This window comes from Zea mays, chromosome 2 (genome assembly GCF_902167145.1).
Source record: "Zea mays cultivar B73 chromosome 2, Zm-B73-REFERENCE-NAM-5.0, whole genome shotgun sequence".
Lineage (NCBI taxonomy): Eukaryota > Viridiplantae > Streptophyta > Magnoliopsida > Poales > Poaceae > Zea > Zea mays.
This window is the reverse complement of record NC_050097.1, coordinates 70,864,882-70,887,984: the sequence shown is the minus strand read 5'-3', so window position 1 is coordinate 70,887,984 and position 23,103 is coordinate 70,864,882. Positions and strand designations below refer to the sequence as shown.

General features: G+C 46.0%; 2 protein-coding genes across 5 annotated transcripts; one reads left to right on the top strand and one right to left on the bottom strand.

The window, feature by feature from the left end:
* LOC100286255 (steroleosin) lies at positions 1-1,659 on the top strand. Of its 2 annotated transcripts, none has more exons than XM_023301534.2 (5): positions 1-226; positions 327-519; positions 614-831; positions 923-1,091; positions 1,188-1,659. In XM_023301534.2, the coding sequence occupies exons 1-5, from the start codon at positions 38-40 to the stop codon at positions 1,523-1,525; spliced, it is 1,107 nt and encodes a 368-aa protein (XP_023157302.1). In that variant the 5' UTR covers positions 1-37; the 3' UTR covers positions 1,526-1,659. The 2 variants fall into 2 exon arrangements, with proteins under 2 accessions (XP_023157302.1, NP_001152614.1); NM_001159142.1 differs by having other exon boundaries at positions 23-226; positions 923-1,087; positions 1,188-1,579.
* LOC100274087 (RecQ-mediated genome instability protein 1) lies at positions 1,552-19,523 on the bottom strand. 3 transcript variants are annotated; one of them, NM_001148466.1, is made up of 9 exons: positions 18,618-19,382; positions 16,205-16,375; positions 15,737-15,882; positions 6,548-6,681; positions 6,030-6,457; positions 3,610-3,720; positions 3,398-3,529; positions 2,419-2,613; positions 1,552-1,925 (listed from the first exon to the last, which is right to left on the bottom strand). In NM_001148466.1, the coding sequence occupies exons 1-8, from the start codon at positions 19,362-19,364 to the stop codon at positions 2,446-2,448; spliced, it is 2,037 nt and encodes a 678-aa protein (NP_001141938.1). In that variant the 5' UTR covers positions 19,365-19,382; the 3' UTR covers positions 1,552-1,925; positions 2,419-2,445. The 3 variants fall into 3 exon arrangements, with proteins under 3 accessions (NP_001141938.1, XP_008667578.1, XP_035820546.1); XM_008669356.4 differs by having other exon boundaries at positions 1,555-1,978; positions 18,618-19,523; XM_035964653.1 differs by lacking the exon at positions 1,552-1,925 and having other exon boundaries at positions 1,998-2,613; positions 18,618-19,523.
* Positions 19,524-23,103: the final 3,580 nt, after the last annotated feature.

Below are 23,103 nucleotides of genomic sequence, written 5' to 3'. Positions count from 1 at the left end.
CACGCTGTGGCGAGCTTGCATCATTGCGCACACCTTGATGCTGGGCATGAGCAGGACGGGGTTGGCCGGAGCGGCGCTGCGGGTGGCGCTGACGGCGCTGCTGCCGCTGGTCCTGCCGGCGTACTACGTGTACAAGCTGACCACGTACCTCCTCGGCGCCGTCTTCCCCGAGGACGTCGCCGGCAAGGTGGTACTCATCACCGGCGCCTCCTCCGGCATCGGCGAGGTACGTACGCGCGTACTACCGTACCGGCGCGTGTGTGGCCTCCAAGAACGAAACCTCGTTTCAATGGCAGTTGTTCACACATATGTATATGTATGTACAGCACCTGGCCTATGAGTACGCGAAGCGGGGAGCCTACCTGGCGCTGGTGGCGAGGAGGGAGGCGAGCCTCCGCGAGGTCGGCGACGTCGCGCTGGGGCTGGGCTCGCCGGGCGTCCTCGTCCTCCCGGCTGACGTCTCCAAGCCTCGGGACTGCGAGGGCTTCATCGACGACACGATTAGCTACTTCGGTAGACGTAAGCCTAGCAGCTGGCCGGGCCAGGGTGTCGATCTGTTTACCACTCTGACGACACGACAGTAGGGTTAATATATATACATTCTTATTTGCAGTGGATCACCTGGTGAACAACGCGTCCATCTGGCAAGTGTGCAAGTTCGAAGAGATCCAGGACGTCAGGCACTTGAGAGCCCTGATGGACATCAACTTCTGGGGCCACGTGTACCCAACCCGGCTCGCCATCCCTCACCTCAGGAGAAGCCGTGGCCGGATCGTGGGCGTCACCTCCAACTCGTCCTACATATTCATCGGGAGGAACACCTTCTACAATGTCAAGATCCTCTACTCTACCATGCACTATGCTGAACATAGACGACGACGAAACCATGCATCTGAAATTTCCTAGATCTCTCCTCTCGCAGGCCAGCAAGGCGGCGGCGCTCAGCTTCTACGACACCCTGAGGATGGAGCTGGGCAGCGACATCCGCATCACCGAGGTGGTGCCAGGCGTGGTGGAGTCTGAGATCACCAAGGGGAAGATGCTCACCAAGGGAGGCGAGATGAAGGTGGACCAGGACGAAAGAGACGTACGTACGTCGGTCGCACGCACGCACGCGTCTGATGTATATTCTGACGCCACATCCAGCTTGGCTTCTTCTCATCTGTAGTGCGTGCTTTGTCCTGCAGGCCATCCTGGGGCCGACGCCGGCCGAGCCCGTGGGCGACTTCGCCAGGACCGTGGTGCGCGACGTGTGCCGGGGCGCGAGGTACGTGTTCGAGCCCAGGTGGTACATGGGCGTCTACTTGCTGCGGGCCTGCCTCCCGGAAGTCCTGGCCTGGAACTCCCGCCTGCTCACTGTCGACACGGTCGGCGCGTCCACCACGGACACGCTCGGAAAGTGGCTGGTCGAGCTGCCCGGCGTGCGCCGCGTCGTGCAGCCGCCGTCGCTCCGCTCGCCGGAGATCAAGGACTAGTGACGGTGATCGTGTACGTTCTGTGGCCATGGATAGCACTAGCTGTATGAGACCGAAGTTCCTTTAGACATCGACACGATTAATAAAGGACTCAATTATCTTAATGCTACTACAAATTACTCCCTCTGTTGTTTTTTTATTTGTCGCTTTTTTCCAAAAATAAAATAGCGGGCACGGACAAATATTCGAGAACGGATTCTATCATACTTATTCTGACATTGCAGCCATCCGACGATTACGGTTGTGGTCTTCAGGATCTCACCGTCAGACTTTCTCCGTCAGCCTTTCTACTCCGCCAATCATTTAGGACCTTTTTCTACGGTTATTAAAATGAGACGAAAATGAATGAGATGGACGAAAGCTTCTAGGCTCAATGAGAATGTTTTGGTAGCACTCCTTCCATGCCACATCATTGTGTCACCCGCACCAGCATTGAAAGATTATAATCGGCTGCGAAGACCACAACAGATGACTGTGAATGTCAGGAGCAGGCAATGACCAAGCTGCACTTCCAGACCATAATAAGGCATGAGGACACATGAACGATAATTACATTAAGGGTTAGTTGGGTTAGTTTGGGATTCAAAAATCGGAGGGGATTAGAGGGGCTAAAATCCCCTTTTTAGTGCTAGTTTGGGAACCTTAAACCCGGAAGGGGATAGAGGGGCTAAAATCCCCTCCTTATTCAAAATTGAATAAGAAAGGGATTTTAACCCTTCAATCCTCTCCGGGTTTTAGCCTTCCAAACTAGGCCTTATTCAATTTAAATAAGAAAGGGATTTTAACCTCTCCAATCCTCTCCGGTTTTGTGGCTTCCAAACTAGCCCTAAGATTTACAAGCCAACAGATATATGTATCGTAAAGCTAATTTAATTAACCATACTTCTCAAATGCATTTGGCCAATGGCCTGGCTCAACAAAAAATCATTGCGGATCTGCGTACCCGCTGGGGTTTAGAGGATCGAAACAATCATGGAGTGGTGTCCATAATATCCTGAGTTTGGATGGTCTTCTTCTGAGAAGAAATTGTTTTCAGCCTTCCGAGCAGAAGCCATGCAGTAGAACTTGAGCAACCTTCATTTAACTCACGAACAACAGGAACAGGAGAGTTCTTGTTTAACTCGATAAGCATCATACCCTGTGCAATCAACCAAATAAAGCTTAGACACATTTCAAACACTACAAATTGGAAATTCAATAACTAACCTTTGTGAATAAATAGTGTAGTTTTTTTCGAAAACGCATGAGAGTTGTGTATCATTATAAATACAGTGTAGTTAGTTGCTCACAATTCTACCCTAGAGCATATAATTATACAAAAATAAGTTGCCTAATTTTTACGTGTACTGTTTAGATTAAACCCTCCAAGCACAGATGCATGTATGCTTTATGAGATTGCATTCTCGAAAGGGTTATGAGCAATCGAAACCAACTTCATGGGCTTATTTAGCTTTTTTAACTGACATTCCATAAATCCAAGTAGCTTATATTCTTGTACTGCTGTACAACAATGAAGGGCCCAAGAAATCAGAAACTGTTACGGTGTTACCCTGCCAAAACCCCAGAAATATGATTCCCCTGAGAACAAACTTCTATTTTCCAATTCTGAATTTCTGTCGGCTCATAAATTCGTTTCCATCATCACATGTTATTTGCTAAGTAAAGAGGGACATAGATGGCGTTTGTCTACTAAACTTATGAAAAAAAAAGACAACACAGACCACCAGTACCGAAGACTCCCACATAGGGTGTGTCAGGGAAAAAGATAAACCGAGGTAAGCCTCCTTCGAAAATGAAAAGAGACTGTTTCAAACCCACAACCTAGTGACATCTTACCACTACACTAGGTGTACTCTTTCTACTGATTAAACTTTTTTTAAATAAAAATATGGTTGTGGACAGACAAGAACAAATAAACCAACCTCAAACTTCACCAAAAACTTCTGAAATCCTTTCAAAGTTTCTTTCACTTCACTGGGTGATGCAAACTCTAATTCACCAGCAAGTGCAGCAGTAACCTCTCCAGGAGAAAGGCCAAGCATGTTATTCACAATCTATCATACAGAATAGAAATGTAATGATACATGATAGACAAAATAGGATGCAATAGTAATAGGAAAAAAAATGCACTCACATCACTGTCAATGAAGGCCTCTGAAATGAAACTCCCATCATCTATATATACATAAAGCTCGTACTTGGTGCGTTGTTTATATTGAAATTTTTTTACAGAAGTGATCAGACCCTGTAGCAGTTGTCATCAAATCAACAATTAACCACTCCCCATAAATCACACAAATTTTATAAAAACGAATAGAATCTTAATTCATTTCTAGGATCATCAAAAGGTGTGAAAGGGCCTCTAGCCGAGTTGGTTAGCTGGTCTGAGTAACACTCCTTAGGTCTTGAGTTCGAATACCAATGGGAGCGAATTTTAGGATGAGGTTAAAAAAGGTCACTCGTTGGTTCTCTAGTCGTGTGCACATGAGATGGACTGACCTATGGGGGACGGCTCCTCGTGTAGGGGCTAGGAAGCCCTATAGGGGGCGGACCCTCTTATTGCACGGGGATCAACTTTTGTGACCTTTCTAGGTCGGGGCTTCGATTGAGCTTCTTCTTAATATAATACCGTGGAGGCGGTCTTTCTCCTACTGGCCGAGTTTTTGGGATCATCAAAAGGTATTATGTGTTAGACTGTGTGTGTGAGTGTGTGTGGGCCGGCACCACTGTTGGGCTACCGACCCATTAGGGTTAGGGTTGAGTCTCTACATATATGTACACACTCTATACAATATATCAAGCATTTCACTATTCTACATGGTATCAAAGGATTAGGGTTTCCCCCTCTCCACCCACAGCCGCCACCTCCCCTGCCCAGGTCCAGCTGACACTGTTCCACGCCGCCGCCCCGAGAGGCTCATCCTTCCCTCCCGGGGGCGGCTCCCTGCTCGGCTCCGTCGCTCCCTGTCCGCGGCCGCTGAGTTGACGGCGCGTCTGGAGAACGCCCAGCCAAGCTCTGTCCCAGCCGCTAACAGCCCACCGCCCTGTTCCACGTTTGCCCAACCGTCGAGGACCAGGCGGCCAACCCGGGCGGTCCGGCCCACGTTCGCCCTCCGGGATCCGGCCCTCCGCCGAGCCGCCGGTGCCGCTGCGCTCAGCCGCCGCGTCTCCAAGCGGGCTCGGGCGCAGCCATGGCGCGGCTCCTTCGGTCGGGGGCGACCCTGACGCGAACTCGCGGCCTACGGCCAGGCGCGGCCCAGCGCGGCGGCCCCGACGCAGACAATCAAGACAGGAGCAGGGGCGGACGCGCGGGCTGGGTGCACGCGGCCGCCGGCCACGCTCCCTCCTCTCAGTCGTGTGCCCCCCTCCATCGCTGGGCCTTTGGCGTCCCTCGCCTCCCTACGGACCCAGTCGCCGCCGCAGTGGGCGTGGGCGCGACCGCGTTCCTAACCGTCGTCGCCACCTCGACCCCCTGTTCAAACCCTCCCCTGCAACCTGTCAGCACGGGCCACGGGCACGCCTGCAACAGCAGTCGCGGCCTCGCGTGCACGCGTGCAACCACCTCGTAGCTGCCCGCGCTGACGCCCCAGCAGCGCCTCTGTTTCAAACTTCTCTCTTCGCCGGTGCTCACTCGCCAACGCCCCTGCCACTGAGTCACGCCTGCCCGTGCTTGCTCTGACCGGCGGTGCCCTAGTCGTCGTGCTCTCCTAGGCGCGCCGCTGGTCGTCGTGCTTCTTCCTCCCTGCCCGCGCTGACGCACCAGCACCCCCCTAACTTTGAGCTTCTCCCGTCGCTGGCGTCAACCCTTCCTGCCAGGTCCGACGCAGGTCCCTGCCCGGCTAGACCTGCCCTGCCGCCCTCCCCTTCATCGCCTTCGTTGGATTCGTCGCTGCCGCGGCCTTCCCGGACGGATTCATTGTTGTTGCGGCCTTCTCGGCTCGATCCGTCGTCCCTTTGGCTGGATCACGTCTTCCCGCCCAGATCAGTCGCTGTCGTGGCCTTCCCGGCCGGATTCGTTGTTCCCTTCTATTCTGCCGCTAGTGCTCTTTTGTTGTGTCGCCCTCGCCAATAGTTGACGCTCGAACGTCGACTCCTCCCGAAGAACAGGCTTCTGTTGCGTGTCTCACGACCGCGACCACCTCGACTTTAGCTACCTCGGCGTCTAGGGGCTCTCGTCTTCTTGGAGCCCACACTGGTCTCTACTCCAGCCGCAACATTTGCCATCACGACGTTGCGACTGCGCGGGGATTTCAACCCGTCGACTCCTACTTTCGACCTCTACTCCAGTCTCATCGTATGGTGCCCCCGTTGCAACTGCGCGGGGATGTTAGACTGTGTGTGTGGGTCGGCACCACTGTTTGCCTGTCAGCCCATTAAGGTTAGGATTGAGTCTCTATATATATGTACCCCACTCTATGCAATATATCAAGTATTTCACTATTCTACACCATGGACCAACTGGAGGTATGGAATAGGCACACATTTAAATCCATTCTTTTATTAAAGATAAAAGAATCCTTGGTTTTTGCAAATAAACAGTAAGGGAAAATGAACCTTGATTTTTCCTTGAATGTAGGCTTTTGTGTCCTGTTGCCTACCCCAGTCAATAAGCATGCTGTATATGTATGTAAATGGTTTTTCATTTTCACCGCTTAGAATGAAAGACTGTTCCATCTGATTGATCTTGCCAACATTTGAAGATTGTGCACCGTTAGCAGGTTGGACTCGCTGCATTTGTTCATGGACACTGTTTGCTAGAATAGGAGGATCAGGACGTTCTTCCATGACGGTCCCTGTACTTTTTTCAGTGATATGAGTGGGATCATATTCATGGGTAGTATGCATAGAAGTTTCAGTAGTTTCCCTGGTAAGAGAAGCATATGAGCCCTGCATGTTGATTTCTTGGACACGGTTTGCTACAAGAGGGCTAACAAGCTCTTCAACCACAGTTTCTGTAGCTCCACCAACCTGGAAAGCATTACCTAAACAAATACATTAATTGACCGTGAAACATGTAAGTGATTTCCCAAATCTGACATCCAAATGAATTATATACAAATTCTACATGTCACCTGATCCTGTTGGATACGAGGAATTAACTGCTCTTTGCATTGAGATCCCCTGCGCAACACCATTTGTAATATCGGTGCTACATGGCCAGGCAGCTCGCGTAGCTCTTGAAGACAAAGATAATCCACCCTGTTTACTGCACAGTGGATAAGTGAAGACATGTATAGCCTATATCAATAATAAATTATGACAAGACCAACCAGTGGCCCATAAAAGACACCAAATAGCAACTCGAGTCCATGCAGCGGATTGAATTGAATCACGACTGATCCAACCAGTGGCCCCATAAGGGCACCTCCAACTCCAATGGTGACTTATGAGCTAACTCTAGGCTTATTATTTCATATTCTAATAGAAGAAATAAACCTTATCTATGGATCAAGAGCTAGTCTCGTGCACACACTACAAAATCATGTGGGGCTATCCATATTATGATATATAAGCCAAAAGCTATATCCATGGTAAAGGTGAAACTTGTTAGAGTGGACGTACTAACCAGTTCAACCCAAAAGCTTAACTTGGAGGAAGGTAGTCAATCCACGTATGCACTTCAACACTCTCACTCACGTGTAGCCAGAGAGAGACGCAAACGCGGCCAAAGAGAAAGGCGCAAACATGGAAATAAATGGGTGGAGGCACAAATAAAGCCTCTGCCAGGATTCGAATTCGAGACCTCTGACTCTGATACCATGTTAGAGTGGACGCACTAACCAGTTCAACCCAAAAAGCTTAAGCTAATGGGAGAAGGTAGCCAATCCACTTATACACTTCAACAGAACTAAGCGTTCAGCCGCCACCTGGACACCTAGAGGAATTAGGCGATCGCCTAGGCAACGCCATACAAGCCAACTAATATATACATCATCCATAAATTCTACATACAATAGTTGATCTGAAATAGCCACAAAGTAGTCTCTAGTTGCATAATAGCATGTAGGAGTGGGCAAAAAACCTAATACCCATTATCCGAACCCACACTCGATCTACCCGAATTCGAATTACCCAAACACTAGTTTGGATCCTAGGTCTAAAAACCTGAAATTATATTGGGTAAATCGGATAATATGTTCTGGTACCCGGTTTACCGAAATTATCCTAAAGTAAATGTTATTCGTGATATATATTATATACTTTTATGGATCGATGACTTTATGTGAACTCTTCAATGTGCTAAGTTGTGGTATCTAATGTATTATGTTTGTTGTTTCCATTGTGTTGGACTGCTAGTATTGTTCTGTATCCAAGTACCATGCGATTAGAATGGCCTATTGATGTTGTAACTTAATTAGTTACTACCCTCATATTGTGATGAACCTAGTGATATATTGCACTAGATGAACTCTGACCAGGTAAATTGGGATTATCCGAACCCGAATTTTCGGGTACCCACTTATTTCTGGTACACTTCGGGCAACGGTTTTCAAAACCTGAATTTTGAAAAACTCGAACTACCCGACCGAATTTTTCGGTTAACCCAATTGCCCACCCCTAATAGCAAGTCATAAAATATAAAACAACACAATAACAAATCTGAAATAGCAAGTTTGTAATGGCATAATTAATGGTAACTAGTTGTTAATGCATTAAATATGCTAATGCATTCTAGCAATAGCTACTAACTAGTTGTCTAGTTCTCGCGAAATGACCTCTAGCTGAGTTGGTTAAGTGGTCTGAGTAGCACTCTTTGGGTCCTGAGTTCGACTCCCAGTGGAAGCGAATTTCATGCTACGATTAAAAAAGGTCATTTGTTGGTTCCTCTGTTTGTGTGCACACGAGATGGACTGAGCTATGGGGGCGGATCCTCGTGTGTAGGGACTAGGAAGACTTAAAGCACGAGTAAAGATCTGGCCAATAGGGGGTAGACCCTCATGCTGCACGGGGGGCAGCATTCGTGACATTTCTCGATCGGGGCTTCGATTGAGTTTCTTCTTAATATAATACCGTGGGGCAGTCTTTTCCCTACCGTCCGAGTTTTTTGTAGTCTAATTATCATTTCTAAATTCTCCCATCTCTCAAAAATCATCATCAAACTCTCATGTGATATTGAGTGCCTCCCCTACTCCACCATCATTGTCAGCATCAGGTCATCTTCACCGTCTGTGATTTCTGCATCATCATGTGAATCATTATGTGCAGTAGTTCCATCTCCCACCGTGGAGCTCACATCTCCCATCGTGGAGCTCATAGAGCCTATGAATAAGGCTTCAGCATTAGGGTGGACCTATATGTTAAATTCTGTCCAAGGTCTATCTGGTTGTGTTTTCTTTAGCCAAAGCCAACTAAGATTTAGAGCCCACCCTAAAACTTCTAGGTTATGAATACCCAAGCCTCCCAAACTCAAAGGTCTGCAAACTCTTGCCCAGCCTACAGCACAGTGACCACCATTGACATCCCTTCTTCCTTTTCACATAAAACCTCTTCGTATTTTATCTATCGACTGAATAACGCATTTGGGACACTGAAGGGCTATCAGATGGTAAATAGGAATGACGGTGAGTACTGCTTTAACCAGTGTCAGTCGTCCTGCTGGATGAATCTGTGCAGCCTTCCACCAGGGCAATTTATCAGCAATTTTGTCTATGAGACTGAAAATAAGGTCTGCTACTTACTGGAATTATAATGGAATAGCAGCAGCCAGTAGCACTTATTTGGAAAAGTTGCTCCTCTAAGATATTCATAATTCATTGCTTGAGAATTGATCTCATCTGTTGTTTCCTCATCATCTACCTCTTGCAAGCACATCAAGAAAGCAACCACTGAGCTTTCCAACAGTAGCATCATCATCATTTATTATGAGAGGAATAGGATGCAGCTTTCCTGGGTTCAAATACATTGCAGCCCCATATAGTGGGTGATCCATTTGTTTCTCCCAACGTCGTTCAATTATAGTCATGATGTTCTTGAGTAAACTCTTCTTGCTTTATACAACAAAGTTTTGATTGATCTTTTCTTTTACATGTTTCATTAATGCTTGGACTTCTGGCACAGATGGTCTATCATCTCCATCTACCACTCTAAGTACAATAAATAGTGACCCTAAAGATCTAAGACAATCTTCTACTTTTTTCCAAAATTGTGTGGAGATGACAATGTCATACACACTCACTCCAGCTCTAGTCTTTGTCAATATGTTCTCAGTCCAAACAACACATGTAAATAAAAAACTCGACCGGAAAGGGAATGATCGTCCTCCCGGTATTATATTAAGAAGAGACCGAAACAATGGTCCCAACCGAGAAAATCCCCGAACCCTGGCCCCCTATCACTAACAAACCGACGTCAATCGTCCACTCTGCAACGGCCCAACCGGAGGACATCGTAACCCGAAAGCGGATGGGGCACAACGAGGGGATTTTTCTAACCAAGCCGAAAATTTCGCCCCGAGGGAAATCAACCCAGAACTTGGAGGTGCTACTCGGAAGCCTTCAACCACTAGGCTTTCGAAACATTCTTATGCTTGTACAAGCTCTTCAATCTGAGAAAGAAAGTAGCAAAACGAGTGGCAGTGGGTCTCACAAGATCAGCCCCACCAGTTTTCTCCCTCATGATAACAAGGATTCTCCTATGTCTGTATATGAAAGTTGTCATACGCCTTACGCGCAATTGGTTTCTTGAATTCTTTAAGTTTCCTATGTCCACCAACATGAGATCCAAAAAATATACAGCACATGGACTCTAAAATAATGTAGGAATACTTTCCATTAGAAGCTTGCCTGCTGCCTTATAATTGATATCATTATAAGTAACAACTTGATTACTTGAACGACCTTGTCTCTCCCACTATCATCAATTTTTTCTCTCTATGAAATCAACAACCATGTTTGATCATGTAAGATGCATCGATGGGCTCTATAAAGTGTCTTATAAGTTGTTCACTAAGAAGTTAATCAAATGGTGTCCCCTTCTATCAAACCATCCAACAGACATGAGTGTGCATCTATAGTGTTTTCATGCGCACTCATGTTCCTCACACATTGTCTTTGTTGATTTCACAGCCTTTTGAAGCAATGGCTCGCCAAGTTCGTAAGGTTTTGGAGGCTTATACCCTGAACCAAATTGTGTTGTGACCTCAATTGCAGGGTATAACACAATTGAACCGCAAGTGAGGCCGCAACACAATTTTATTCAGGGTATAAGCCTCCAACACCTTACCAACTTGGTGAGTTATTGCATCAAGAGGTTGTGAAATCAATAAAATAATGAGGGGGGGACATAAACATGCATAAAAACACTATGTCTGCACATTCATGTCCGATAGATAGTCTGATAGGAGATGACGTCATTTGATTAACTTTTTAGTGAACAACCTAGAGGGCACTTACTTTATAGAGTCCATTAGTGTATCAAGTGAAGTACATGATGCAAATATACTTGCTGATTTTTTGCTAGAAAAACTAATGGCAGTGGGAGAGACAAGGTGGTTCAAGTTGTTACGGATAATGGTGTCAATTACAAGGCATGAGGCAAGCTTCTAATGGATATGATTCCTACATTATTTTTGAGTTCATGTGTTGCACGTTGCTTGGATCTTATGTTAGAGGACATAGAATACTTGAAGAAACTCAAGAAACCAATTGCGTGTGCAAGGCATGTGACAACTTTCATATGCAGACATGAGAGAATCCTTGTTGCCATGGAGAAAACTGGTGGGACTGATCTTGTAAGGCTCAATGCCACTCGTTTTGCTATTTTCTTTCTCAGGTTGAAGAGCTTGTACATAAGAATGCTTTGAAGTCTTTATTTACAAGTGTTGTTTGGACCGAAAACCGATTGACAAATACTAGAGCTAGAGTGCATGTATATAACATTGTCTTCACACAATTTTGAAATTCAGTAGAAGATTGCCTTAAAGCTTCAAGGTCACTGCCTTTTGTACTTAGGGTGGTCGATAGAGATGAAAGACCAGTTATGTCGGAGGTCCAAGCATTAATGAAACATACAAAGGAAAAAATCAGTCAAAGATTTGATGTCCAGAGCAAGAAGAGTTTACTCAAGAACATCATAATTGTCGATACACTGTAACTGGGTACCCTCTCCTACTGTGTCAAGTCAGATACTCGTGTGGTTACCTATAACCGCATACTAAGAAACTTAGCAGCCGAGCCCATGGATCCAAACCCGTCTGACTAGACCATTGGCATCGAGACCCGCTCCTCGCTCGGGGGCAGGTCCGGTGCCCCAACGTGTCCCAAGGGTGAAAGTGATCAGGGACTACTGCCATGAGTCCGAGCCTCCATGGGCGGGTCCTGGACCTCGACCTCCATGTGTGTTGTTTGGACCCCCTTCCCAGACCTCCCCGTGCGCCATCTGGGCCCCAGACAAGGGGGCTCAGGGCTTCAAGCCAACCTATGCTCTTGGTCCCCGCTCTCTGCTCAGGTAGAGGTCCGAAGCCGCCACGTGGCCCATAGGCGCGTGGCACAAGCCTCATGGTTATTAAAACGACGAAACGTTGAAACGCTCATGGGTGGAGTTTTAACTTTTAAACGGTTTAAACAAAGTTTAAACGTAGTTTTAAACAACATAGGGAAATTTCAATATATCATAATTTCAGACAATTATATAAAGTCAAATACCAAACAACCAACATAAGTTCACATAATAATATTGTGCAAAATGACATGTCCACAACCACAATAACACAAGTTCAACTAATAGCAAGTCGACAACCGCAAACAAAATGGAATGAGATGTCTAATAGTCCTGGAGTGGCGGACTGGCGGCACCCTCGGCCTGACGTGTTGAGCGAGAGGGGCGGTAACCTGGGCAGAATCCCTAATTGGGTTGGGCCAAATTTTACAAGCAGGCAACTTAAACGCTCGAAACGTGGCGTTTAACTATATATCGCGTTTAAACGTCGTTAAACGACGTTTTACGAGAAAGTGTAAAACGTTTCAGCGTTTCGCTATTCCATCAGCGTTTTATAGTTTAAACGACGTTTTAACGTCGTTTTAATAACCATGACAAGCCTTCGACTGGAAGCAAGCTCGTCGCCCGCATTCAATGCGAGCGACTGAGACGTGCCCTGCTGTTCACAGGACACGGACAGGCTTTTGTCGGACCGCACAGGCATGAATGACCACCGCGCGTTACTGATGTGGGCAGTCGTGTGTCAGCGCCGCGCGCATGGCTTGCACAGTGTGCCGCGCGCGTGGGCGGTGCCATCATGAGCAGTCGTTGCCTCGTTGGCTTGGGCAGAGTGCACGGATCATTCACAGTAACTCCACCACACGTCAACAGGGTCGGCCACTACATACGTCAGCATACCAGGCTCCACTCAGAGCGCATGGTGTACATTATTTAATACTAGATCGCTGGACCCACCTGTCGGGGCTCAGCACCCTTGTACCTACCTCCCTTGGACTATAAAAGGGGAGGCACACACGATACAAGGGGACAAACTCACTTAGACTCCACACCATCTACGCTCAAGCTCTCAGCACCCATTTATTTCCACGTCTGCGTCTTTCTCTCTAGCTGCACGTGAGTGGGGTGTTGAAGTGTGTAGATGGATTGACTACCTTCTCTCATCTCTCATCAACTTAAGCTTTTGGGTTGAACTGGTTAGTGCGTCCATTCTAACAGGATTATGAGTATCTTATAGGAGCAACCTTTTCAAATAGATGGCTAAAGATAACTTTCAAACTATGAACCCTCTTAAGTGCTACCGGTTGTTGTTGCTATTCCATTTTACTTCCAATACCAAAAATAACCTTCAAACTATGACCCCTCTTAAGTGTGTTGCTTGTTACTGCTATTCCATTTTAATTCCACTAAGTAGCGGGTTCTTGTGGAGAGGGCGTAAAGAGGCTCATGGTGGCCATTGTATGGTGGCCTAGGGCAAGGTAACACGCCCCAAAGAGTTGGGGGGACTTGGTATCTCTGATCTTCAATGCTTAAATAGGGCCCTACGTGTAAGATGGATTTGGCTCCAAAAACTGATTCTTCCAAACCTTGGATTGATTTGCCGTTCCAATCAAACCGGTTCTTGGATAGCTTGTGCTCTTTGGCAATGACCTCCATAGTGGGTGATGGGCAGACCACTCTTTTTTGGCATGACAGATGGCTCTTGGGTCAGAGGGTTGCAGACTTGGCCCCTCATGTTTTTAGTTTGGTTCCTAAAAGGCTGGTGAAGCGAAGGACAGTGGTTGATGCTCTGTGTAGCTCTTCATGGATTGGGGATTTAAGGGGAGTGGTAACATGGGAGGTCATTACTGACTTCATTTTGCTGGCAGATGTTGTGGCTGACGTTGATCTTCATCCGGGAGTTCTAGATAAACATTATTGGAGGTTCTCTTCCAATGGTATCTATTCGGCCAAATCTGCTTATGAGATAATGTTCTGCGGTTCTACCTCCCTGTCGAGCTTTGAAAGAGTGTGGAGCACCTGGGCGCCGCCTAAGTGTCAGTTTTTCCTCTGGTTGGTCCTACATAATAAATGTTGGACGGCTGACCGGCTCGCTAAGAGGGGTCTTCCCCATCCTAGTTCTTGCCCCTTATGTGACCAGGAAGGAGAGTCTATTCATCACTTAATTGTTTCTTGTGTCCTCGCGAGGCAATTTTGGTATCTTCTTCTCCAACGTGTCGGCCTATCCGCCATTTCCCCCGAGATGGAAGATATCAATTTTGAAGCTTGGTGGAGTAGATCGGTTGAGGTTATTCCTAAGGACCTCAGAGATGGCTTTAACTCCTTGGTGATCCTGGGGGCTTGGACTATCTGGAGACACCGCAATGATTGTGTTTTCAATGGTGCTCAGCCTTCTATAGCTGGATTGCTTGCCTCAACCAGTGATGAGTTCAATATGTGGTGTTTTGCGGGGGCCAAAGGCTTGACCCGTCTTTCGAACCTAGCTTTTGTGTTCAACCCCAGCTAGGAGGCGATTATACCTCTTGTTGTTTGTGTGTGTGTGTGAGTGGTGTGTTAGGTCATTGTAAATATCATCCTTCTTCTAATGAAATGATACGCAGTTCTCCTGCGTGTTCGAGAAAAAAGTAGCAGGCTTTATTTCAGTCATGGCTCCTAATACATGGTTGCATTTGTTATGTTGTTATTCTGGTTGAGTGATGGCGTTCGTATGATAGTCGTGCTATTGAGTTACAGAAATTTGCTAAGCGTTTGGTAAGTATTTGTGTATCATCATCTGGTTGTGAACGCAATTAGAATATCTTTGAATTTGTAAGTAACTATGTGCCTCAAAGTCCTCATCTGCCTACTTTTGTAACCAATATTTCAGCAATTAGTGACTAGGTGTTTTCTGATTTTATAAATCCATACAAATAAAAGAAACGGGTTATTGCATAAGAGGCTGAATTCTATAGTCTTCATTTTCTACAACCGGGCGATGAAAGCTAGGTTCCAAAAACTACGCCATAAAAAAAGTTGAAAACTTTGATTGGTTAGTGAAGACTTCAACTAGAACAATGAGTGGGCTGACTCATTGCATGTAGGCCCTGAAGGTGGGCGTGGGTTTGAGTGTGACCTTACATGGAAACATGTGGATAAAATTATTGTAGCATCAGAAACACTTTTTGGCCCATTTTGGATTGTTTTCTTCTCTTAATTTAATGATGTGCAGCTCTCCTGCATGTTTACGAAACACTTTGTGGTTGAAACTTTCGAAGAAGAGCCTATAATGTAAAAAGGAGGAGAGCTTAGAAATGAGAACTAGACAAACTCACTAGTAGCTATTGCTAGAATGCATTAGCATATTTGCTATATTAGCAGCTAGTTATCTTTAATTATGCCATTAGAAATTATGTGGTTATTTCAGATTTGATATTGTGTTATTTTATATTTCGACTTGCTATTATGCAATTAAAGACTACTTTGTGGCTATTTCAGATCAACTATTGTGTGCAGAATTTATGGATGTTGTATATATTAGTAGTGTTGTATGGCGTCGCCTAGGCGATCGCCTAACTTGCCTAGTCATCCAGACGGTGGCTTAACGCCTAGTTCCGCCTTAAAACTATACTATTACAGCCAAAATAAATGGAACTTGAAGGAACTTTTCACTGTATATTAAAGATCCTAAACTGGTATGTGTGTCTCAAATGATCTAATCAATAGTCACAAATTTAATAGAACACTAGCAGAAATTGCTGTCAAGTTATTTCTTGAACGTCCACTATGAAAGAATATACCTAGAAATGATGTATCATGTGTACATTACTTCACTAGTGTACCACGTATACCTTTTGCCACGAGGTGGTTTGTTTACTTCAGAAACAAGTCTGGCACGCGCTGCTTCCAATTCGTCAACTACACCACCAAGAATCTCAACAGCCTCAGGAACTAGCATAAGAAGACCCCTCCTTGTGTGTACATTCCTTACAATAATCTGAGATACATAGAAAAATAAATGAGCTGTAGGTAAAAAATAGTAAAGGAAAGATATAGTTAATACAGATTTCCTGAGAAGGCTTTTCTTCTCAGAGTTTCGTTTTTTTTCCTCAATTTTAAACAAGACTTGGACAGTTCCGACCAAAGCCTGACATGTCACAAGAACCACCTTTTTATGGTTGTCCCAAAAATAAACTGAGTGTTGTCTTCAACGAAAAAAGCACCAGAAAGAAATATTTGTCTCAAGTACATGCTATGGAAAAATATTGCTAATAGTCATAGGCTAAAAAAACTCTAGAACAAAGGTATGGGAAAATAACCTTTAAACCAGCAGGAGCAAGAACTGTCAGGTCTTTGATGGGTCTGTATTCCATTCCAAATATATGTCGTATGCCATCTGTCATTGATAGTTTTAAACACCTTTTGGGTCCTGCCGGTGCTTCACGATACCTTTCCTTTAAAGGAACTGAAATATTGACAACTTCATCAACCTATAAAACCCACAGTTATATAGATGATACCTCATCACAAGAAAAAAAAGGCATTTACTAAATTGTACAAATATTAAGTAAAAACGAATAAAACGTACAATGAGCATACAAAAGGTAAAATGACTACCTTAAAATAACCTAGTAAGTATATGCAAACTTGCAAATTATAAGTACACAACATTTGAGTGGAATGGTGCTATAAAGAAATGCATAATGAAAACTTACATTTCCTGAAACAATGCACAATTAGCCATTTAGTAAGCCAAAAGGCTAGAGAATTATTATGGCACAGATCTCAGTATTGTAGATGGGTTCAAAATTGGCGACACTTCTACACTATTGGGGTCACAGCAATCTGTTGGGCCACCTGGAAAATGAGAAACAAAGCCTGCTATAAGAATAAGTTCATTCGGAATCCTGCTGAAATCCTTTGTGAGCTCTTATGAATTAGTGGGAAGGTCTATATTCCAAGGAAGCTCGAGGAATGCTACTGGAAAGTGTGGATATTATGCTTCAGATAGCTACAAGGATGCTGGTGCAAAGCAGTTCGGTGCCGATGGAGATAGAAGAAACCCACAGGGATGCTGATGATCAAGCAAACTAGTAGAAGATCGTGTGTCGGCCAACCGTTGATCTTCTCTGGAAAGTTTTTTTGGTGTAAAGAGAACGATCTTGTGGACTACAATACTATCAGTCATAGTCGGATGTGGTAGCTTGATAGTTGGTGCCTTAGTAGAGTAATGGAGTTTGTTAGAACTGACTTTGAATTTCAATTCTGCTCATCTTGTATCTGTTGCTTCGTGCATCTTGTATCTGTTGCTTCGTGTAGCGTTGATTTGGTGGTAGCCTTAGCTTACAGATATAGGGCTTTATATCTGTGTTGGCACCTTTTTGGGGTCAAATGCCAACAAACTCTAAAGCCTCCATGCGGCGTGCAAGATCTTGAGGTTGGCTCTATAATGCGGTCTTGAACTCGACCTCTATTTCTGCTCTACGAGCCAGTGGTGTGCCGGACGGTCTGTGATAAGGCACCAGACCATCCACGGGTGGACGGCGAACCATCCGCGATGGCGCAGAGAGCTCTCAGGTTAAACTAGATCTCGTCTCCCGGGAGAGACCCCGTTGGGGAGGAGACTGTAGAGTTGTTTCGGGGTCGGCAGGCCACCCAAAGCGCCTCTAGACGATGTAGAGTCGAAGAGAGATGGAGATTGAGATTGGGGAACTACAACTAAAGCTACGCTATAGACCTAAGACATGAAGATAAATAAGGTAATTGGATTGTGTTCTGAATCGGTCATACCCCTTCATATATATAGTGTGGAGATCTGGACCCGTTCCTATGAGAGATCCAACAATTTCTCGTGAGATTGTTAGGATAACCACACACAAGATAAGGAATCTAAAAAAACTCGACCGATAGGGGAAAGACCGCCCCCACGGTATTAAATTAAGAAGAAGCTCAATTAGAGCCTCGACCGAGAAAGGTCACGAAAGCTGGCCCCTCATGCAACATGAGGGTCCGCCCCCTATTGACCAGATTTTTACTAGTGCTTTGAGCCCTCTCAGCCCCTACACAAGGATCCGCCTCCATAGGTCAGTCCATCTCGTGTGCACACGACCAGAGGAAGCAACGAGTGACATTTTTTAACCTCGGCCTGAAATTCGCCCCCACTAGGGTTCAAACTCAGGACCTAAGGAGTGCTACTCAGACCACCTAACCCACTCGTCAAGAGGCCCTTTCACTCAAGATAAGGACTCTATCCTGAATTAATCTATAATCGTGAACCGTTCAGGCTACTCCTGCGCACTGTCAAGGTCACAAGGCCAGACCGTCCATGTGCCAAATTTAGTGTCCAACACTCTGTTTTCTTTCTAATTATTTACTCGATTCAGAAGAAGAAGAAATAGTATGGCATAGGGTGAGGAACCGAGTGGAATGGACAGAGAACTGCTTTGAATTTCATCATAAATTTGAAGATGATTTAAGCATGTGAAGTTGATTCACCATTTTGATCACCAATGAGAAGCAATTTCATAGCAAGAACTTGAATATTGCTATAACACCTCGTTTTCTCGATCAATACATTCTACACCAATCAGAAGTATCCACAAATTTTTCGGGGATTTAATAATTAGTTAAATCACAATAGGAGCATAGAAACAGTATGGATCTCAAGTGTAAATAGCTCAGCAGGGCAAAGTAAGATGCCATTTTCACAAATTAGATTATGCAATGTCAAACCTGAAGCACGAAGGGGCCATCAAGGAACTCAGCGTGCATGCCCCCGACGCCCTCCGGCAGCACCCCAGCACCGCAAGAGTTCATATCGGCGAAGAGAAACTGCTCGAAGCACCGCCTGGCCTGCGCCTCAACACCACCGAGGCCGTCGAAGCCGGGAATCCCCGCAGCGCAGGACTCGAGCCAGTCCGGCCGCAGAAGCAACCCGAGCCGCCGCAGGAACTCGTCCACCGGGCGCAACCGGCCGCTCAGCGGGGACGGGTGCGGAGGCGCTATTGAGGCCGGGGTCCGCGCCGAAGGCGGAGTCGGGGTCGGGGTCCGCGCCGAAGGCGGAGTCGGGGTCGGGGTCCGTGCCGAAGGTGGAGTCGGGATTGGGGTCTGGGACGGGGTAGTGATAGGAGGGGGAGGGGAAGGGGGAGCGGGAGCGGGAGCATGGAGCGCGGGAGGAGCTGGCGGGGAGAAGACCTCAGGGGCGTCAACGATGGGAGAGTCCCCGTCAGGGTCCACGATCTCGTCGACGTCCTCGTCGTCATCGGAGATGACGAAGGGGGCAGAAGATAGCGAGAGTGACGGGAAGGGGACTGGTAGGGGGCTGAGGTTTTGGGGCGAGGGCCGGCCGACGCTTCCGCTGCCGCTTACGCCGCCGCTAGCGACGGAAGCTGAAACTGAGGCGGGGGTTGTGGCGGTGGTCATGCCCTCGCCGTCGTCCTCGTCGGAATCAGAATGCACAATTAGGTTCCGGCGCCTCATTTTTTGGGAAGGAAGTTTTTGGCGGTCGTTTCATATGGAAACCAAATGAGCGAAGGGTTTTGGGAGAATTTTTGGTGGTTTCCCTCCGAGGCTTCGAACCGTCGAACGTGGGGAGGTCGGAGGAGGACGCCGATAAGGAACTGAGAAATGAGGATGACGTGTAGGGTTAAGGGTTTAGGGTCGCTGGTTTCGGCTCAATTAGAGTACTAGTCGATAGAGCGCGCGTGTTATATTAGCTAGAGATATATACAAAGTCTTATATACCACTACAGTAGAACAATTAATTAGTATGATTATAGATTTATAAAAGGTTAAGGAGTAAATTTACATCCAAAAGGTTAAATAGTATCATTTTGATCTTTACTAATCGGTTGCTCGTACGTTGCGACGGCTTACAACAATATCCACGTAAACTATTCACCAAAAAAATCAAGATTTTTTATTGATTGTCTCTGCTCTCCGTATAATATTTTACTTAATTTGGCTAACTGATGTTATTGTTTACTCCATGCAATATGACATGTGACAACACGACCAATGAAGTGAGCGATTAGAAAAGAGTTCACAACGATTGACTGAACGAACAGAGATTATAAAATGACATAATTTCACCATACAAAAACCAAATAAGAGAGTTTGTGAGCTCAAGTTTCTAAAATAAGTCACATGAACTCAAACTTATAAAAAAATGGATCAAAATATGGAGTGATTGCTAAAGTCAGGGAGCAATAAAAACTGGATGCGCTCCATATAAATTATGCTACTACGTAGCAGTTACTGACGTTTAAAACAAACAAATAATCTTTCATTTTACTGTTAGTGTGACAAATCATTGTTGCTCCATCCAATTCATCAACCTCAAACATCATGGAGTCCATTGCGCCAATGTGGTATCAGAAACGACCTAATACTTGTAAGAGCCAAAAACGTCGTGTCGTGCTTGGGCTGTAGCCTGGGCCCGTAGTGCTGGTCCGGCCCGACACGATTATATTTTTTATTTTACAGAAAAATGTATATACATATATACAATTTATATTCAATATTAAAAACATCTGAGCATAATGTTCTATTGATTAGACAACTTCACCCAGTGTATCCCGCCCTTCTTCCATCAGGGTATGGGTTCAGACCCCACTGTCGGTGTTTGGGACCCGACCGCGCACCCAGGGTTACCCCTCGAGATGCTTTTGGGTAGGACGGTGTTACCGACTGTAGCTCGATGGTTCGTGCTAGGTGCACGAGAGATAATTTTCTACAGGTTCGGGCCGCTTAGAGAGGCGTAACACCCTACTTCCTGGTGTGGATCTTTATGTGGTGGGTTACAGTGTGATTCTCTAGTATGAAGGATGCTAGAGAATGGAGTAGATGGCTGATGAATGAGCTGTCTTTTGATGGGGTGCCCCCTAGGCCTTATATACTCGACCGTGGGGCATTACATGTGGGTATGATAACAACGTGCACCTAAGTAATAGTGAACCGACTGAACTTATCTTCCTATAATCCTGTCGACTTATCCTCATTTAGTTCCGACGTCTGAGGGCGCTGCGCGGGAGAATCAGATCAATGCTATGGATAACACTTAGATCCAATGAGTCGTCTGGGCCCGAGTCCATCCAATCTTGCGTCAATCCATTCCGCCAGCAGTTCCTTCCCTGGCCTACGAAGGGATGACCTTGTGAAATAATGGGCTCAAAGCCTTTCGCGAGGCCTTCTAGCCTTCTAGTGGACCCGGGGGATATCTGTCTTCCACAAGCCCCCAATCTTTGAGTTGATTTTGGAAATAATCGGCCCAAAGATTCTAGGTCCAGCTTGCGGTTTGTGATTTTGGTAATGGATGCTCTGAAAAATACACCTATTGAATCGTTGATTCTAACTCTGAGCAATTCAGTAAAAACAATCTTATATTATCCTTTTTTGGCACATTCAACGGTCTTTGCCTTATACTTCAGGAATCGGTGCTTTGTTACTGGCTTATGCTTTGGAGATCAGCATTTTGTCCTTTGGGGTTGAGGATTAATTGGGTGCACCGGAGGTGCACCCAATGGGTGTAGCCCCTGAGCTTTAAGTGAATTACTGAAAATAATCCACTCAAAGGTCTTCATCTCATGCTTTTTTAGAAGTCATTGTTTTATCTTCGTTTCATGCCTTAGAAATCAGCATTTTATCGTTGGTTCGTGCTTTAGAGATCAACATTCTGTCCTTTGGGGTTAATGATTCATTGGGTGCACCCAATGGGTGTAGCCCCCGAGCTTTGAGTGGATTATTGAAAATAATCCACTCAAAGGTCTTCATCTCATGCTTTTTAGAAATCATCATTTTATCTTCTTCTCATGCCTTAGAACTCAGCGATATATCATCAGCTTATGCTTTAGAGATCAGCATGTTGTCTTCATTTCATGCTTTAGAAATCAGCAGCGTGATCTGCCCATGTCCTGTTAGGTTTGAAATTTATTTGATCGGCGACAGATTGGACGTCTGGTAGATGGCTCTTGGCTGGTCTTCATTTCATTTTGTGCTTCAATGCTTCTGTTGATTAGGCTTGTACTTCAGCAGCTATATTTGGCTTTCCTCTGATCTTCATCGATATGTTTCTTCTGTCTTGATACATTCATTGCGTATACTGTACGGATGTGACTGCTTGAGAAAATCTATTGAAAATTCTTGGTCGTCCCCCCCAATGGTTGTGACCGAGGGACGACTTGGTACGCCGAACGTTTAGCAAACTGTCCTTGAGTAGTACCTTGACGTGACCGCGGGGTGTAATCATATCGTCCAAGCAGTTGACCTTAGTCCAAACGGTGTCGTGTTACGTGAAACGACGTTTGCTGCCTGACTTGCTTCCAGACGATTTGAATTGCTTATTGAATACTTGCGACTGTTCGGTGGCCGTGGTAGGAGATGAGCGGTTGCTTCCGGCCTCTATAAATAGACTGCCTGCCTCGTTGGTGCCTTCACACATCTTCTGATCGTCTGTTGCTTATTTTCCCACTTTTCTCTTCTCTTCCAACCGACCATAGGCAAGAACAAGAAGGATGGAGGTTCGTCGCACCACTTTGGTGATAAGCGGAAACGCGAGCCAAGTCCTCCCTCGGATGACTTTGGTGATTCTGAGTACTCGGAGAGGAGTTTTCCTCCGAGTCTGAGGGTTGCCGGTCTACGCCTCTCCCCCGGTGTCGTCCGATGACTCGGACGATTCCCAAGGGATAGCCGCCGAGGTGTGGACGTACATCCAGGCCATCGAGCGCTTTGGGCTTGAGGGCTCAGATGAGTCGGAGGTCTCCTCGGACAAGGAGAACTCCTCCGACTCGTCCGAGGAGGGGAGCGGCGGTGACGACGACGACGATGGTGACGGCAATGATGGCGGTGACGGCGCTGATGACGGCGACATCGACGGCAAGGGCGATGGCAACGACAAGGGCAGCGGCGGCAGCAGCAGGGCCAGTGGCAAAGCGCCACTGGCTTAAATATTAGTATAGAAAATTAGTATTAACAGTAGTAGTAGCAGCAGAATAATGTAGTAGTAGTTAGTAGTATAGTGTAGTGTGAGTAATGTAGTAACGTAATGTAGTGAAAAAGGGAGAAAAGGCCGACCCATAATGAGTTGGTTTTTAAATTTGTGAAAAACTTCCCTCCTCTACGTATTGAAGAAAATTTCAGCTTATTCTGGGCAACCTCTCGCTTTTTCGATGTTCTTCCTTTATAGTCGATTAATAGTTTGTCTTCGCGTCTAACGTTGCTG

Bases quoted from the DNA above. Each gene is read 5' to 3' on its own strand.
- LOC100286255 (XM_023301534.2), top strand. From the start codon at position 38: ATGCTGGGCATGAGCAGGACGGGGTTGGCCGGAGCGGCGCTGCGGGTG. The intron at 520-613 runs GTAAGCCTAGCA...TCTTATTTGCAG, and splicing joins GATTAGCTACTTCGGTAGAC to TGGATCACCTGGTGAACAAC. The intron at 832-922 runs GTCAAGATCCTC...CTCCTCTCGCAG, and splicing joins GGAGGAACACCTTCTACAAT to GCCAGCAAGGCGGCGGCGCT.
- LOC100274087 (XM_008669356.4), bottom strand. From the start codon at position 19,364: ATGAGGCGCCGGAACCTAATTGTGCATTCTGATTCCGACGAGGACGAC. The intron at 16,376-18,617 runs GTTTGACATTGC...TGGGTTTTATAG, and splicing joins ATGGCCCCTTCGTGCTTCAG to GTTGATGAAGTTGTCAATAT. The intron at 6,458-6,547 runs GTGACATGTAGA...GTATTTGTTTAG, and splicing joins CTCGTATCCAACAGGATCAG to GTAATGCTTTCCAGGTTGGT.